The 13,764-nt window shown below is 35.3% G+C and overlaps 1 protein-coding gene across 1 annotated transcript; it reads left to right on the top strand.

The window, feature by feature from the left end:
* Positions 1–8,192: 8,192 nt before the first annotated feature.
* On the top strand, positions 8,193–13,344 carry LOC110757874 (Regulator of Vps4 activity in the MVB pathway protein). The gene is made up of 6 exons (XM_021959612.2): positions 8,193–8,504; positions 8,895–9,027; positions 9,183–9,286; positions 11,493–11,664; positions 11,803–11,943; positions 12,049–13,344. The coding sequence occupies exons 1-6, from the start codon at positions 8,455–8,457 to the stop codon at positions 13,063–13,065; spliced, it is 1,617 nt and encodes a 538-aa protein (XP_021815304.1). The 5' UTR covers positions 8,193–8,454; the 3' UTR covers positions 13,066–13,344.
* Positions 13,345–13,764: the final 420 nt, after the last annotated feature.

Genomic DNA, 13,764 nt, shown 5'->3' with positions numbered 1-13,764 from the left:
GAGCATGGTCCAAATTAACCCTTTCCAACTCTCGTTCTCCAACAGCAGCCATAGTTTTATCAAAAAAATACAAAAGCAGTGCATAATGGACAACCCTAAAATTTATATCTCAAATTGTTAAAAGTCTTTAGCAATAGAAACCTTAATTTCTTTCAAGTAGCAAATGGTCATTTGTTTGTTCAAAAACAAAAAGGGTACATCAATCAAGATCTTGTATCATTTTCAGTTAGTGATGCCTATACTAAACAATGCAATACCGTTTGGCATACATTGAGCTGACAAATACGTTTCAATCAAAAATAAATATAAATACCTCATTATGGTTATCTTTGCCTGCTAAGTAATCACTCCCATCAATTTCCACATCAACCATTAGATTTCCCTGAAGGATCTTTAAGTGGATATTCTCTCGTGAGATTATCTGCACAAACAACATGCATATTATTATGCACATCCTCATCAACACCATCTTGTATATCACGTAGTTCACATGAGAGTTTTTCTGAAACTTTGAAAGATTGATAGTCATTGCACATTTTTTCAAGGCTTCTTTCATTGCAAGATTGCAATTTCAAAACTTTCTTGAGATATTGACCCCTCTGTACTCAACTTTGTAGCTTCTTGAAACAATTCATCATAACGTTGTTTCTTGGACTTAATGTCTTTTGGGATATGCTTTGTGGTATACATGAGCTTCACATCTTTAGTCCACCACTCCAACATATAATGAGATGGGATGCTAAAAATTCTCAAACATTGAAGGACAACAATAGCATGTCTACAAAGAAATCCCATATATTAAAAAAGGTGACAAAAACAATAAATCTCATCTTTTCTTGCATCCCAAACTACCATGAACTCATATTGTTTCTCAAAGGCTTGAACTTTATAAGTCTTACTCATGTTGTCTTCAGTCTCTTTTAGAGCATAGCATCCTCAAACTCCTAAAACCTCGACTTGAAACTTCTTAAGAACTTCATGTGTATAAATCATGGACATTTGTTTTTCAAAATGTGACGGAGACTTCAAAACAAGTTCTTTATGCCTTGTATTAAAATATGTTTGAGCTTCTTTTTCCTGCCTATTTTGTATAGCCACCTTGTATTGTTCAACAAACTCTTTCAATGTTATTTTCTTATTCACATACTTATCAAAAAAAGAGTTTATACTTTCAAAACGTTGAGTTGTAGATGATCGGTTCATAATTGTATATCATTTTGTACCCTTCTAGCTTATGATTTGGTTATGTTTTTGAGTTAAACTTGTGCTTTTAATCCTTTTTGTGTTTATCTTTCAATTCATTGAGCTTTAGGTAATAATGATGGCTTTGGATAGTAAATGATGCAATCCATGCATGTTAGGGCCTAATTTGGATGAATGGATGAAGAGCTTAAAGACAAACTCAATTTTGGCTACAGTCCCCTGCCAGCCCAGTTTCGTAGGTCATATTGCAAGCTTTGTTTCAGCAACCTACATAGCTCGGATGAGGCCACATTCTTCATGAACGTTGTTCCAATGGGTGTATACTATAACATATCCGAAATTCAGCCCCATTGGATAATTGTGGAGTCTGTTACCTAGCAAACATAGAGCCATGCTCAGGATGGATTTTATCAGCGCGCAAAATGAGTTAGCAATTTGTTTTGGCCTTAACTTCCTCCTCCGACCTTGGATTGGCCCAAATGATATATGGCTGGAAAGAAGACATTCTGAACTTCAAGTTTGAGTGCTTAAAGTCTTAATTTGCTTAAGGGAAGCCCAATTCGTAAGCCCTTGAAGTTGCTGGTCATGCTGACCTCAGGATGAGCTATTATTTCTGGTTGGAAGCTTGGTCATGGTGACATGAAGATGAGCTAGGGCTGCTGGTGGGATTTATTAGTGAAGTGCATCACCCAATTTAGATTTTCTAATACAAGTGCATCAACCATTTCAGATTTTATAAAACAAGTGTTGTATGCATTAGCCATATTGAATTCAGATTTTCACTTCCCCTAGGCCTATAAATAGGGAAGTTCTCTAAGCTTGTAAACACACCCCAAGGGGGGGAGCTCTCAAACACTTCTCTAGAGCTCCCTTCCCTTCTCTCCCTCAAATTCTCTTAATTTTGCTTTCTAGTTCTCAATTCTAGCTTTCCTTTTGCTTCTTAGTTGTAATTTATTTTTCTTTGTTATGTAAATTATTTTCTTAAGTTTTCAAGTTGAATTAGTTTCCAAGTTTCAATTATGGTTTTTGTTCTTATTCATTATGCTTATAAGTTAATATGCTAGTTTGAATGATTGATCACCATTTAGGCTTGCATGTTAGCTATCTTGGTTTGAATTAAGAGTATACACCATGCTTTAATTCGAATTGAACTATGAATAGGAAGAGTATGTATGGACATTCGACAACAGGGATTAGATACATACTTGGTTGTTTAAAATGTTCTTCTATGCTTAATGGGTTCCTAATGCTTAATTTTAGGTTAGACAAAAAATGATCAAATTAGGGAATTAGGAACACAAGGTTATGACCACACACCATGGTTTAATCATACTTTAGCTAGAATCAATCCATTAATCTAATTGAACTTGGGAACTTATCTGCTTGAGTTAGTTATTTCTTTCTTCCTTGTTTTATTTATTTCCTTTCTTTTTCATTTCTGTTTTGTGTAGGGAAACTAAATTGGATCATTCAATCACCAATCCCTGTGGAATCGACCTCGCACTTACATACGCTAAACTACCAACGGTTCGTGCACTTGCGAGTATCACAAGTTGAGGATGCAGCTTAATCCATTTTGGTGCAGTTGTATCTACGCAACAGTAGACATTCCAGCAAAAGATGTGTCTCTTATGTAAGCGGGCACCCAATATGAACGCTTTTCAAATAAAGATGCAAGCCATTCATCTTCTTGAAGCTCAAATCTTTCAATCAAATCCCACCATTTTCTCTCAAAATCTTCGCATGTCCATGAATAATGAACACATCTTTTGAATACTCTGAGAAAATCTTTATGTTTTTTTAATTACATGACTAAGCTTTTCAGGGACTTTCCTCATTATGTGCCATAGAAAAAAGTGATATTGTGAGTTTGAAAATACCACCGCAATAGCTGATTTCGTTGCTTTGTCTTGATAAGTTAGTATAGCTGTTGGAGGTCTTTCACCCATAACTCTAACCTATTAATTTTGCATACTTTAAATAAAAAAGATTTTGCCTCTTCATGTGAAACAAATTCCATGCCAATGTAAGTTTCTAGCACTTTATAATTTTTATCCCCACCCTCTTCAACATCTATCAAATTTTCATTGTTATATGCATCAACATCCTCATCACACTCTTTAACATTTTTATTTAGATCAATATTTAGGCTCATTGTTACCTATATCAATAGAAAAAAAAAATACAAATATTTATCAAACAACCAAATTGGTACTATCACTATATATATATTGTTGACAAAAAAAAACTATATATATATATATATTATTTATTTATAAAATTGGAACTGAAAAATAAATTTCTATAGAAAGGAAAAAATCCAATTAGAAGTCGTAGTGACGGACAAAGAATAACTATATAAATAATAGGAAATTTATCAACATGACAAATAGATTCCATATAAAAAAGAGCAAAAATAAGTAGCATGTTTGACCCAAAAAAACAAGTAGCATGAAGCTAGAATAAGAAGAAAAAGTAGGGAAAAAAAAAATTATGACAAAGAGCAATGCATAAAGAGGAAGATATACATTCATATAGAATAGGACAATATACATACATATAGAAAAAATATCAAATATATATATAAAATTAGAAGATGTAAGAAGATTACCTCAACAAAGAAAACTTGTCTTCGTACAAGCAATGAAATTTTTCCTTCATGCATATGATGGAGGGATGAAGTTTTTCTGTAGCAAAGTCTTTTGTTTTCGTACAGTGATATGGGTTTAAAGTAAAACATGATGGAGGGAGGGGTAGAGAATGACAATACATGATGAGGGGTAAAGAAGGAATTATAGTATATTATGGGGGGTAAAATGGGTAGCCAAAAAAGTAAGCAGCTGTAATATTTATGGTTGCTGGCGTTTGGACTTTCCTGGTAAAGATAATTCAATTTGTACATTAATTTAATGCTTAACATTGGGAAGCCATAAGCTCCCACTCTCCCAAAAAACACTCTTAGAGCCATTTTCACTTTGAGGGGGGAGGAAGCCACAGTTCTTCCTCCTCTCTCCCCTCTTCTCTTCCTCTCTTCTCCTCTTCCCCCATTTTCAAAAAAAATAAGATTTTCCCTATTTGTCTTCATTTTGTTATGATTTTCCTTCAACCATCACATACGGCTGTGTCTTGGCGTTGGATCTCCACTTGCATTTTGGCGTCGGATCTCCACCACCATCCTTTTTGCGGTTTCTTTATGTTTGGAATAAGTCGCAGAAACTTTTTGGGTTCTTTGTTTAGTTTTTACCTCTCATTTAGTGAGAGCTTTTCACCTCTCCTTTGTGAGAGCTCCTTTGTGAGAGCTTTTCATCTCTCATTTGTGAGAGTTTTATTTATATTCTTATGACTTGGTTTTTTCAAGTTTTATCTCTTTTTGATTATTCTGAGTTTGCAATCTTAGTTGGAATGCCTATGCCAGAGTTTCTTCTATCATGTGTGATCTTTAGTAGAGGCGAACTAGATTGTCTTAATTTTGATCTTAGATCGCTTCATTGTTGTAATAACCATTTGTGGCTAGTTTGTATTGGCCCTTTGTGACTTTTTTGGGTGAATTATGAATGCAATCCTAGAATTTCTCAACAAAAAAAACATTGAGAAGCCATAAGCTATCACACATGGATAGCAAGTATGAAGGCAATCACTTTCGAGTGACTTAGATTAGCAAACCTCTATAATAAATACATAGAAATTGTTCACATGTTTTCATGTTTTTCATTATTTTCCATGATATTGCATTAATTAAATTGAAGAGTTTGTTGGAGCAAAAATTATCCAAGTAGCAAATAAATCTTTTCAAATTGCTACAAAGGTCAACAAACTTTAATTTGCTACTACTATTGGAGATGCTCTAAAACCATCAACAACAACAACCATGTTGCTTGTCTATAAATATGATATATAGAGAAAACTCGGAATTTGAATTTAAAAAAAAGAGGGATTCACTATTATGCCCAATATGGGGGACCAAATTATAAAAAAATAAAAAAAAAAACTCTACATGAAATGAACTTTTTATTTACAACATAACAAAGAGACTTCGAACTTCCTATAAATTACAAAACTGCCATTGATTTCTTAAAGCAAACTCAACCCCAAAACCTCTTAAAAAAAACCCCAAAACACTCAATAAGGCATCAAAGTAATTTAATAATCAAAACTAAATTCAACACGGCCAGCTGTCGTTTTTTTGGGTCTTTTTTGGGTTTCTTTATAGAAATTAAATGGTGTAGGGTTTATCTATATCACTAGTGCTAAGAATGGGTATATAACGACCTTCTCTCTCTCTCTCTCTCTCTCTCTCTCTCTTCCCCCCCAAACCCAAAACCACACCAAATATGAAAATCTCCTTGATTCCAAGGGATCTCCCCTGGAACCACCCCCTTTGGCTAATAATCTGGGCCTCCCCCCTTATGTTGTGGAGAAGTTTTCCCCCCCAACTTTTGTTGGATTTTGTCTGATCCTTACTTTTGCAAGGTTTTGTTTCATCCCTATTTCTCTACGGTTTGAGTCCCAACCTTTTAAGGCTAGTTTTTGGAAGATCTTGATAGATCTATTGCTTTTGTGACAGATCTCTCTGTATTGGAAGTGGAGCTGCTGGATTTGGTGGATCTACAATCAATTGTGCTTGGGATCAAGTGAGGATTTGGAGATGCTATGATAATCTTTGGAATGTCCTGGTGGAAGATGAACGGTTATGCCTTCCACTTTTGAGGTGTTTCCTGTCCCAAAATGTTTGAGAGATTGTTATCTGCCTTGATATTCTTCAAGCACTGGTTGTTGCAGAAGTATGGGTCCTCCTCATTTGTAACTCCATGTGAGTCCTTCAAGATGTATATTTGTCCTCACTATCTTGTAATACTTGTGCATAGTTGGTTATGATTTTACAGTTTATGTATTGCAAGAACCTCCATTTAGGGTTGTGTTCTTACTGATGTATTCTGGGTTATTTTGCCCTGATTTCAATTGAATTCATACTTTTTCGAACAAAAAAAAAGGGGTATATAACTAAATATCTATTAAAAAAATGTCAGATGGCTTGTAAAGGAGTCTTGATTTTCCATGAGTGCTATTATTTCCACTCCCCTGTCTTATTTCCCCACCCACCTTATCTTCTCACCCACCATGTAAATTTGAAAAAACACAATCCTATCTTTCCACCCACCATTTTTCCGAAAATACCCTTTAATTATTAATTCAAGCAATTTGACACATGGCAGCATATTGACACATGTATTAATGAATTTTATTGATTAAGGGCATTTAATTAATTTTCTTTTTAATCTTTCACCGTCTTCCTCTTACCCACCCTCATGAAAAAAAATTTGTTTTGTTGGAGAGGATGATCCAAAAGAAGAGAGAAGCAAGCACTCTTTTATGTCTGCCCAATAACCTTTTGCTTCTCTGATGAGTTTAAAGCAATTAATTTTTAATGATTCTTGACCCAATAGAATTTTACATATGCATCATACATGGCTCTACTATTTTAACTTCACTCCCATCTACCACTTGTTGATCTGCATAATTGATTTGTATAAGGATGAGACTAGATACCCGCATAAGTAGTTTTCTTTTTCTTTTTCTTCATGGATGGCGTTTGATATAGAAAACAAAGAATTTTACAAAAAATTGTATTGATGACATCACAAAAGGGAGGAGAACGAAGAGGGAGGTGGGTTAAAAAAGAAGGTGAAAATTTGAATATATCAGTGGAAAGAAGAGTCAAGTAGAAGGAGATGGTGAAAGATTACAAAGGAAATTAATTAAAATCCTTTAATTAATAAAATACATTAATATGTGTGTCAATTTTAATTGAGTTATGTGAGTTGAGTTTTTAAACCTAAGTCCTTAGAAGTCATTTTTCAAAAGGGCAAATTTGTCTTTAAAATTTTGAAAATAAAGTAGGTGGGGAAATAGAATAGAGGATGAAAATGGCTTTTCACCAGCACATTTTTTCACGGAACTTCTATTTGATTGTGAAGTGCCTGGATAATAATCATAGAATCTCCCTCAATATAACTCTGCTTTAATTGCAGTCAAACAACCCATTGCGAAGCTTGTTTGAGAGCAAAAGCTTCAGCCTATATAATACACAAGAAATTCCTATTGAAAAACAACATGCAATAAGAAGATGACCACAAGTCTTAAGTGCCTGTTTGGCATTGCTTATTTGGGGTGATAAGTGATTTTTTAAAAAATTTGGGAAGCCTAGCCCGTTTGGTAAACTATGAGAAAATCATTTATTGTTAAAAATTGTTGAGAGAGAAACCTATAAGGGAAAGCAGCTAATGAGATGCTTTCATTTTCTGATTATGCAAAAATCAATTTCGAAGAAGCGCTAGGTTTAATGTTTATGCGGGAATCATTTTCTGATTATGCAGGAATTAGTACCAACAACACTTTTAACAAAAAGTCCAAACGCCAAACTGCTTTCTCTCACAGCTGATTTCGCTCATAGCAAATCTGACAGCAATTATTTTCACAGCACAGCAATGCCAAACTGGCCCTCAGAAAATCAAATAAAATTGTTTTTTTTTTCTTCATTGAAATCTCAATAAATAATTTCTTCGTTTGTAAGTAATAGTATTGTTAGTAGCTTGACATATCATTTTTTTCTATTTGAAGGATAATAGACTTCTTTTCAATAATAAGATATGAATTATAAACCAATGGGATCTAGCTCCAGTGGAAAAAGACTTTTGACTTGCCGATCAACGGTCTCATATTTGAACCCTATGGCACATTGACAATGTATGTGAGAAAACTTTCCTCTTCTATTTGAAGAATAATAGACTTTTTTTCAATATATATATATGAATTATAAATTTAATATGTATTAGTTTGATAAAAAAAATAATAATAAACATTTAGCAAATATTGTGAATCGTTGAAGGTTGTAGAAGGCAACATCATCAGGAAGGAGAAGTAGCCCCTCGGCCTGATAAGGCAGTGTTTGGCCCCACAGCAATAAAATATAAGCACACAGACCGCCCGCGCAAACATAGAGCTGCGCAGAGCCTCCTTGTCCACTAAGCAAACTTGTAAAACGACGCGTTTTGTCCGTAGCCAAAACTCTGTGTTTCTTTCTTTTACGTAGCAGGTAGTCTTTCTCGTCATCATCATCCATCTCCTTCTCTGTTTCTGCAACATCACCAAGATTGAATCTTTGTGACACTTATAAGAGTTACCGAAAACCAAAAAAAAAGCAAATCTTTGATTTTTGTTGGGAATTAGGGATTTGGATTTTCGTCGTCAGCCATGTCGATGCTCGATTCGTTCTTCAACAAGGGCTTCAAAGCGGCCAAATGGTACCATCATTGATCACCCCAACTGTTATTTGCTCCTCTGATCTCTCAGTTGTGTTTCCGTTTCCGATTTTGTTTTTTTACTTTCTGGGTCTTTTCTGGGTTTGTGAGTTTTAGGAGATCGAAAACTTTGATCGATATTCTATTGATGTTTGGCTGTTGAGGAAGTAGTAAATGTTGCGAATAAGTGCATAAACCTAACTTAGTTGAGTTAATCTTAACATTGCAAGAAATGAAGTAATCAGATTATAACAAATTTAGGGCCATTTTGGTAAACTGAATATTTTGAGGGCATGGGTTTTGAAGTATTTGTGTTCTGTAGATGCGCAATGCAAATTTGTTTTTAGTTTGGTTTCGGGTGATTTCATGTAAGTTTGTGCTTCTTGTGTGCAGCAAAACCCTGCTGAAATTGACTATTCCGCGGATAAAGTTGTTGAGGAACAGGAGAGAAATGCAGATTAAACAGATGCGCCGTGACATTGCCAAGCTTCTTGAGACTGGCCAAGAGGCTACTGCTAGGATTCGGGTAATACTTCTCTTTTCCATTTATGTTGTTACTATTCAATTTTTCTATCACAAAGTACGAACTAGTTAATTTAATTAGAAAGTATCAAGAAAAATTTTACTGAGAATTTTTCTCATGATCATTTCATAATGGTGTTATTGATATTTACATTTCAGGTAGAGCATATTATTAGAGAAGAGAATATGATGGCAGCTCATGAGATTCTTGAGCTATTTTGTGAGCTTATTGCTGTCCGCCTTCCAATTATTGAATCACAAAGGTTAATCTCTAAACTGGTGATTTGCTTGTACCATGCTTCTGTTTGTTCCAATAATCTGGCATGCAATTTTTAGTTTTGATTTGTCAGAATCCTGAGCTAAAATTATGTGATATCTCAAATTCTCTCTGCAACTGCAACGTTTTCAGTATTGATAAATATTTCGTAGACGGAAAAAAAACTAAGATGATCCGCGGTTCATGGGTTATGCATGCAGCAATTCCTGCTATCTTTTTTAATGGCTACATATGGAAAATTTTGTAAACCTTCTTGCATATCCTAGTATGGTGAAAGAACGACTGTTTGTTCTTTGTTAAAAGAAAGAATATTATTTTTTATTCATGTATGCATTACTTCGCGGACTCTTATTTTTTAAAAAGCAACTGATTCGTTGTAATTCTTCTAAACTTGTGAGGTGAAAACTCTGGGGTGTTCTAGAATGGATTTCATGGATTTAGTAGCATGCATGTATTTCTGAAATCATGAACAGATTATGATTTAGGGAAGAAAAAAAATGAAATGCATTGCTGAAATGTGATTGAAAACAAACATCTCAAGTTGATATGAACTGTTGAAAATATTAATTATTCTGATGATCCTTAGTCCATCTGTACTCCATGTTCCTTTTCCTTGTGGGGAGAGAGTGGAATGGAAAGAGAAGACCATTGTTTATATAATAAAGAATAACTCTCTCTTAATCAAAATGAATGGTTACCAGTTTTCCTTCCATGACCAACTAAACTTCTGTTAGTTGTTGGTTGCAACTTTGCAATAGATTGATGTTACTGGTTTTTCTTCACAGAAACACCAAAAACACTTCAATCTTCTCGGGACACTCCTCTTTAGGCCAAGACAAAAGTGCACATTCACAAACACACAAATAGTTTTGAGACAATGACATACATGTATGTAGAGAAAAAATGATTAAGAGAAAATAATAGATAAGAAAAAGCGACTAGAAATATAACAAGTGATTGGCACACATACATTCTTACATACAAGGACGTGAGACTTAGGATATGAGTCAGAACATTTTTGTTAAAGCAAGACTTCATTCTTTTTTTACTTAATCAGACATTCTGTGGCTTGATCTGCAAAGCTTGAAATTTCCGGTGTAAAACTTAACATTTTAGTAATTGGCTAAGCTTGTACACCAGCCTCTTTTTCCAATGGTGGAGAAATAAGACTACTGCAGTTTATATTAAAATAGATATGAGATGCTTCAGCTTTTAAAGTAGGGACTGAAACATTTAGGAATGAATCATTTAGTTGACTTCTTTGGAGCCCTGTGAATTAGATATTCATGAAAGTGAAAGGCCCACTTTTGCAATTCAATAGAATACATGCTGCTAACAAGCTTTCTCTCTTTTAGGATATTCCTGCTTTCTAGTTTCAGACATAGTTAATTTGGTTACTGAAATGTTTCGGGAGAGAAAACAAAGGAAAAAAGAAAGGTTGAGAACTTGTGATTGGTGTATCTTCTTCTAGAACATTAGCACTTCAGCTAAGTTTTACAGTTGTATTAGGCTTCTACTTTGCTTCCAAATTCTTGCAATTAAAAAGTCTAATACCACTTTCTATTGATACTTGAAACTAAGCAGAGCTTGTCATAGGAAAATTGCAATTGAGTGACAAAACCCATTAAATGCTAGTGGGGAGCATAATCTCTGTTCTCGACCCAGTTGTTGAGTCTGGTGGTTCTGGAATAGGGAGTACAGTAGTATCAGTTTTAGGAATTTTTTATGGGTTTCACTTTGACTCTATCCTTGATGGAGCATGCTTTTACAAACTGTTGTGGGTGTGGCAACGGAGATGGCATGCCATGCCACGTATTTGTACTGCCATTATCCTCATGTATCACGGGGAAATTTCATTAACTCACATGGCACCGCCACATAAGCCACCAAGTTACTTTATGAGGTAGCCTGTGAAATGCTTTGTACCTCTTGCATCACTTACCTTATCATCTTTGTGAGCTTATTATCTTTGTTAGTCATGTGGTTGATTTTCTCATTTTTCCACTCAACCTGTGTTTTTGTATAATTAAATGTCATCATATTTCTAAGTTTGTGCTATTTGATTTACTTATTTAGCATTTAAGTTTCTTGAAATTTTGACACAAAAAGTTAGTATGCTAAGTTTTGTAGTTACATATAGGTTAAAATTCACCCAATCCTTAAAAACTTAATAACTAAAATTTTTGATACAGGGAATGTCCTCTAGACTTAAAAGAAGCAATATCCAGTGTGTGTTTTGCTGCGCCAAGATGTGCTGATCTGTCAGAGTTGCTACAAGTTCAAATGCTATTTGCTTCAAAATATGGGAAAGAATTTGTATCAGCTGCATCAGAACTAATTCCAGACTGTGGTGTCAATCGCCAGGTTTTATGAACTTTCTTTTTGTAGTGCAATCCTTTTCCCCCCATGATATTCATCTTTTAGTGCACTAGAATTGTAATGCTATTCTTCAAGCTATTTAGGTTGCTACTTTGTGTTTGTGACTCTGGATTTTAATTGCAGTTGATAGAACTGCTATCTGTTCGTGCTCCTTCGCCTGAGAAAAAACTGAAGCTACTGAAAGAAATTGCCGAAGAGCATGAGCTGGATTGGGATCCTGCTGCATCTGAAGCTGAAATTTTCAAACCACATGAAGATTTATTGGTAAACATAATGCTCCCCTGCCTGTACTCATTTTCTTTTGCCCTTTTTCCCTTTTCCTTTTTCCTTTTTCACCTGTCGGCTATAATTCTGTCCTCTCTTTGTCAGAATGGTCCGACACAGTTTGTCAGTGGGTCTAAACTGCCCCTCCCCAAAGAAAAACATGATGAAACATCGTACTGCACCCCAGATCAGTCTCAGAAAGAACAGTCTGATTCTGATGAGGGTTTGGACTCATTAGACTTTCCTGAAGTGCCTACGGTATCGCTACGACCAATTGCGAATCCAGCCTCAGCACCTGCGATGCCTCCACCTTTACCAACTCCGCCATTTTCTGAAATTGATCATGGATTGTCAAAAGATTCTGGGTCCATTGAAAATCCGTCCGAAGAGCTTTCCTTTGAGTCTGAAGAAGTGAGGGAAGCAAGATCAGTGGCTAATAAACACGAACAGTCTCATGTTTCAGTTGGTGGTGTGGAAGATAAACAGTTCTTGCCATTTATTTCTCCCCCATCACTTTCGTCTGCATCATTTTCTACAAGACGAAGCAATCCACCACCCTCTCTTTCAAGAACAAGAAGCGACGCCAATGTGGATTTTCAGGATGTGTTAGCTGCTGCTCAGGCTGCTGCAGACTCTGCGGAACGTGCAGCAGCAGCAGCACGCTCAGCAGCTAGTCTTGCACAAGTTAGAATCAACGAGCTTACCAAGAAAAACAGTGAAGAAGTCCCTGAAAATAGCTGTGAAAACCCATTTCATGTAGACATTCCTAGTGAGTCAGATACTAGAGAAAAACCAGATTTTGATCATGTTATCCGCAATGGTGATTCTGATGGTGTTATAAATTCTCCGGGACCGCATCAAGTCCATGAATATGGCCATGGAGCTAAGGTATCAGATCTTTCTTCTATCAGTATGGAGCCACTTAATGTGGATTTGGATTCCTCACTTCCCAATGATCATGCTTTTGAACATGAGCCTGTTCGACATCAGCCTCAGAGATTGAGTTCAATGGAAGATGATCCGTACTTCTCATACCCAAACTTATTTACATCACAAAACTCAAATGTCGGATCCGGTGCTCAGTCTTCTACAGATGACTCTTTTCCTTCGCATGGACGCTGAGTTGGAATATTTATCCTATGATGCCTCTACTCAATTTTATTTTCCCATTGCTGGTAAAGTGGATATGTTTATACTATCGTAGAACATAGAACTTGTGTTATATGGTGTCTTCGGTTATTTGTATAGTGTACACTTGATATGTAAGTTCAATGGCTGAGTTTGTGCTTTTGCTTCTGTTGTTGGGAAGTTCATGGTGTGTAATGTTGGTGAGCATTTGGGATGGCAATGTGCCAATCACATTGCTGCTGGAAATAAATATTTTTTTCAGGCCTTTCTTCACTAGTTTCATAGCTTCGAATTTCGTTTTTTCTCATGCCACAATCCATGCAATACATTGATTATCACCGCCGCCGCGGCTTTAAAAATTGATACATATGTCAAGATGAATTGTAAATTTTGTATAAGTTTCACTATGTTTGGGTTCGATATGAGACTGTTTTGTAGGAATCATTTTTTACTTACAAGTGTTTTTATTTTACAAGTGCTTCTATTGTAAACACGTCAACATTTTTATTTAAAAATAAAAAATAAAACACTTACGATTCAGAACCACTTTATAAGTTTTTTTTTACCTAATACTATCACAAGCTATTTTAATTGTTAAAAATCATTTTTAGCCTTTCATAAATCAATAAGGTCAGGGACACCAAATATGTGCACTAAATTTGAATCCCAAATGATGTGGCATATGACACATCA

The sequence above is a fragment of the Prunus avium genome, chromosome 8, assembly GCF_965620075.1.
Source record: "Prunus avium chromosome 8, drPruAviu1.hap1.1, whole genome shotgun sequence".
Taxonomy (NCBI): domain Eukaryota; kingdom Viridiplantae; phylum Streptophyta; class Magnoliopsida; order Rosales; family Rosaceae; genus Prunus; species Prunus avium.
The sequence above is the reverse complement of the archived record's forward strand: the minus strand, read 5'-3'. Positions and strand labels throughout refer to the sequence as shown.

What these genes read in the sequence shown, in the direction of transcription:
- LOC110757874 (XM_021959612.2), top strand. Translation starts at nt 8,455, where the DNA reads ATGTCGATGCTCGATTCGTTCTTCAACAAGGGCTTCAAAGCGGCCAAA. An exon ending in GGCTTCAAAGCGGCCAAATG is followed by an intron (nt 8,505 to 8,894) that starts GTACCATCATTG and finishes TCTTGTGTGCAG; the next exon opens with CAAAACCCTGCTGAAATTGA. An exon ending in ACTGTGGTGTCAATCGCCAG is followed by an intron (nt 11,665 to 11,802) that starts GTTTTATGAACT and finishes TTTTAATTGCAG; the next exon opens with TTGATAGAACTGCTATCTGT.